This window comes from Colobus angolensis, unplaced genomic scaffold (assembly GCF_000951035.1).
Source record: "Colobus angolensis palliatus isolate OR3802 unplaced genomic scaffold, Cang.pa_1.0 Scaffold159, whole genome shotgun sequence".
Lineage (NCBI taxonomy): Eukaryota > Metazoa > Chordata > Mammalia > Primates > Cercopithecidae > Colobus > Colobus angolensis.
Genome location: NW_012114699.1, coordinates 5,970,647 through 5,975,418, shown reverse-complemented (window position 1 = coordinate 5,975,418; position 4,772 = coordinate 5,970,647). Strand labels below are relative to the sequence as shown.

The 4,772-nt window shown below is 37.3% G+C and overlaps 1 protein-coding gene across 3 annotated transcripts in view; it reads left to right on the top strand.

The window, feature by feature from the left end:
• SMARCA1 (SWI/SNF related, matrix associated, actin dependent regulator of chromatin, subfamily a, member 1) overlaps positions 1-4,772 on the top strand; it is a 77,104-nt gene that overhangs the window by 36,231 nt on the left and 36,101 nt on the right. For all 3 annotated transcript variants that reach the window (XM_011936967.1, XM_011936966.1, XM_011936968.1), the window contains one exon: positions 928-1,047. In XM_011936967.1, coding sequence (XP_011792357.1) covers positions 928-1,047 — 120 coding nt within the window. The remainder of the gene's footprint in view (positions 1-927; positions 1,048-4,772) is intronic.

The window sequence follows — 4,772 nt, the reverse complement described above, 5'->3', positions numbered from 1 at the left end:
GAGTAGCTGGGACTACAGGCGCCCACCACCTCGCCCGGCTAGTTTTTTTGTATTTTTTAGTAGAGACGGGGTTTCACTGTGTCAGCCAGGGTGGTCTCGATCTCCTGACCTCGTGATTCGCCCGTCTCGGCCTCCCAAAGTGCTGGGATTACAGTCTTGAGCCACCGCGCCCGGCCAACCCCAATAATTCTTTAATAACACCAAATATCCAGTTAGTATTCAAATTTACAATTGTTTCATAAATATTTATACTTAAAAAGTTTTCTTTTTGCTTTTAAATCAGAATGCAAATCAGAATACAAATTGCCATTGGTTGAGATTTCATCCCTATCTTTTAAAATCTATAGGCCCCTTCTCCTGCCATATATTGTATTGCTTATAATTTATTTGGTGAAAAGACTAGGTTGTTTGCCTTTTGACTTAATCACAGTGTGGATTTTGCTGATTTCATCTCTATGGTGTATTTTACTATGTTTGTTACATATTTTGTAAACTGGTTGAATTTGCTTTCCAGAAGAATTTTGTAGTTCAGGTAATAACCTGCATTTTGAATAATCTTGTGTTAATGCGTTTCATATTGGTATGCAAAATGTGTTATTTTAGTCCATCTTTGTCTTTCTCTTAGCTTTAGCTATTTGTCCCATTTAAATTATGCAAGAGCGATTATAATGTGGCTACAACTTCACTGATAAAAGATTTTAAAGAAAGCCTGGGTGAGAGTACTTAGGAAGCACCATTTAAATATTTGAAATACTTGGGCAAGTAAAATTTATACTTCAAGTTTGATGTTAGCATTGCATTCATACCTTGTAAATTAGCAGACTGGATATTTCATGTCAAAACCTGACTACTAAAAAGGTAGAGATTCCACAGACTTTTACAAGTAATTCAGTGATTATTTTCTCATTTCAATGTATTCATCTTTAGACTGCAGAGATGAATGAGCGCCTGCAAAAAATGGGAGAGTCTTCTCTAAGAAATTTTAGAATGGACATCGAACAAAGTTTATACAAGTTTGAAGGAGAAGATTATAGAGAAAAACAGAAGGTAACATTTTACTCTCAACCATTAGAACCTCAAATGAGCATTTCTCCCTATAACAATTATAAAATAACCCTGGCATTTACCTATTATAATACCCTGCTCTAGAGTGAAATTTGACATAGGTCTAGAGATCTCATGCAAGGTTTATCTTTCATATATTTTACTGGTTTATCGTCATCATCATCATCATCATTTTTGCTGTTGCTGCTGCTGCTGCTACTACTACTACTGCTAGTACTACTTTTGTTATTGAGAAGCAGAGTAGGATTGAGGTTGAATTCCTGAATTCTGGAGCTGAAATCTCAACTTTTGTCACTAATTAAGTGACTGTGGGTATTCTCAGTTTTCTCACTTATCAAATGGAGGTTATAATAGTTACATCATAGAGGGATTCTGATGATGAAATGAGTTAATACTCATAAAGTTATTAGAATAGTGCCTGGCACTTAATGTTAACTATATGAATAATAATATTAGTAACATTTAGTTACTTAAATGCAGAAGGACTTTGTTACATGTGGTCTGTTGAAGAAACGGGGGTTTTATTTATCTTGTTTTTTAAACTGAAATTAAGGCTGGATTTTTAAAACTTTTTATTTTTAAATTACTTTAGACTTACAGAATAGTTGTAAAAATGGTACAGAGCTAACCTATATCCTTCACTCAGCTTCCCCTAATATTAACAGTTTACATGTTAGTATAATGATCACAACCGGGAAATTAACACCAGTTTTTCTCCTAATGTCCTTTCCTGTGCCAGGAAAATATATTGGTTAATTATCTAATTAACTGGTGTTAGATTCCAGGGGATCTAATCTAGTATCCCACATTGCATTTCTTTAAAAATAGACTTTATTATTTTTTCCTTTTATTTTTAGTTGACACATGTTAATTGTACATATTTATGGGATGCAGAGTGATATTTTGTTACATATGTACAATGTGTAATGATCAAATCAGGGTAATTGGTATATCTACTGTCTTAGCACATTTGTGTTGCTGTAAAGGGATACCTGAGGCTCATGGTTCTACAGGCTGTAAGAGAAGCATGGCATCAGCATCTGCTTCTGGTGAGGGGCTCAGCCTGCTTTCACTTATGGAAGAAGGCAAAGGAGAGCCGGCGTATGTAAAGACCACATGGTCGAGACAGAGAGAGAGACAGTGCGGGAGAGAAGAGGGAAATGCTAGGCTCTTTGTCAGGAGCTAATAGAGTGAGAGAACTCACTCATTACCTCGAGGACTACACCAAGCCCTTCATGAGAGATCTGCCCCCATGACCCAAACACTTCCTATTGGGCCCCACCTCCAACACTGGGGATCAAATTTCCATGTGAGATTTGGGGGACAAATATGTCCAAACTATAGCATTCTGCCCCTGGCCTCCCACATCTCATGTCCTTCCCACATTGCAAATTATAATCATTCCATCCCAATGGTCCTCAGAAGTCTTAGCTTGTTCCAGCATCAGCTAAAAAGTCCAAAGTCTCATCTCAGTCTCAATGCAAGTTCCTTACAGCTGTGAGCCTGTAACACGAAAAACAAGATATTTATTTCTAAGATACAATGGTTATATAGGCATTGAGTAAACATTTCCATTCTGAAAGGGAGAACCAAGCCCCATGCAAGTCCAAAACCCAGCAGGGTAGACATTAAATCTGAAAGCTCCAAAATGATCTCCCTTGACTCTGTGTCCCACATGCTGGGCACACTAGTGTGAGAGATGGGATCCCCAAGCACTTGAGCAGCCCTGCCTCCAGGGCTTTGCTGGGTACAGCCCACGTGGCTGCTCTCACGAATTGGAGTATGGTGCCTGCAGCTTTTCCAGATAGGAGTTGCTGGATGCTGGTGGCTCTATAATTCTAGGGTCCCTGTAACAACCTCAATTCCACTAGGCAGTGCCCTTGTTGGGGACTTTCTGTAGGAGTTCCAGCCTCACATTTCCACTCAGCATTGCCTTAGTAGAGTCGCTCCACAGGGCAGCGCCCCTGTGACAGGCTTCTGCCTGGAAATCCAGGCCTTCTAATACATCCTCTGCCATTTTTTCCTCTGTAATTGATAAATACCTTGTGGGGAGATCTTTCTCAAACTCTTACTCACTGATTTTAGCATGTATTGGTGGAGCTTGCCTGCAGTAGTTATTGTGGTGTTTCCCTAATGGTAATTTTGTTTTTTCTTCATTCCACCTATATATATTTATTAATTGATACTTTTCTGTGTGGAAGATCTACCCCTTCTCCCCAATTTGTTTGTATCTTCAGTTATTTATTTATATCAGTATGGACCCATGGATGTTTTGAGTTACAATCCAGTTCTATCTTTACATATTTTGTTGCTCAGATTGCTCCATAAAGCTGTTATATTTTTGAACTGACGGAAATGAATTTTCTTAAAGTAAAAAAGCTCATTCTTAGGTACTTATTTTACTGAAAAATGAGAAGAGCCATTTTGGTTTTGCATTTTAGCTAGTATGTTGATAATGCTTTGTTTCTGTTATTGCTTCTGATAGCTTTTAGTTTCTTGACTTGTATTTGTCAGATTGTCCTATCTCTAATCTTCACTTAGACTGCTTATATTTTATCCTACTGAGATGGAGGTGATGGCCTATCTGCACAGGGTGGAAATTGCCTTTCTAATATGCTTTTGAGATCTCATTATGTGATATAAATTTTATTAATTTTACAATTATTCCTACAGACTTATGGGTACTAGGAGTGTTTTATAAAGTGGAAAAATCTTAAACAATGAAGTCTAAATACCAGTGGAGCTTCTTATCCGCATTTTTAGAGAAAAGTTAGTAAAATACTTGTCTATCTCCAGCTGGTTTCCTTGTGCTTCTAATTTTAGCAAAGTAATGATGCATAGATAAAGAGAATTTTAATAACTATGATGACTTGTATTTTTATAATTAAATGTCTGACAGTAACAGTGATGTCCAGAATCACATTTTTTCTGAATATTCTAAGCTGAGATTATATTTTATTGCTGCCTCTGTATTTTCTAGATAGGTTCTTAAAATAGGTTTAAATTATCTTTTGAGGAGAAGTGAAAACTTGAAAGAATATCATTTATAAATCATGCAAATTATACATTGAGGTAGATTTTCATATATGGTATGTTGAATCAGTTGCATTACTTTTACAACCATACGTGGTAAGTTAAGTCATAATGGCTGTGATCCTGAATAAATTAACCCAGATAAGTTAGCATTAATGTACTCTTATGTGAAATAAATAACTCAGTATGATTTATTCTTTTTTTGAAAGTTGAGGAATTGGCCTTTAATGTTTGTTTCAAATTTGAATGCCTAGACCATCAAACAAGTATAGGTTAAATAGCTAAATACATCACTTGTAGAATGTTAGTTTAAACTATTATTAATTTAGTTTTACTGCAATTGAGAAAGATAAGATATTGGTTATTTATGGCCGGGTGTGAGGGCTCACGCCTGTAATCCCAGCACTTTGGGAGTCTGAGGAGGGTGGATCACGAGGTCAGGAGATCGAGACCATGGTGAAACCTCGTTTCTACTAAAAATACAAAATATTAGCAGGGCACGGTGGCGGGCGCCTGTAGTCCCCGCTGCTCGACAGGCTGAGGCAGGAAAATGGTGTGAGCCTGGGAGGAGGAGTTTGCAGTGAGCTGAGATCGCGCCACTGCACTCCACCCTGGGCGACAGAGCAAGACTCCGTCTCGGGGGAAAAAAAAATTATATTTTATATTATACAAAA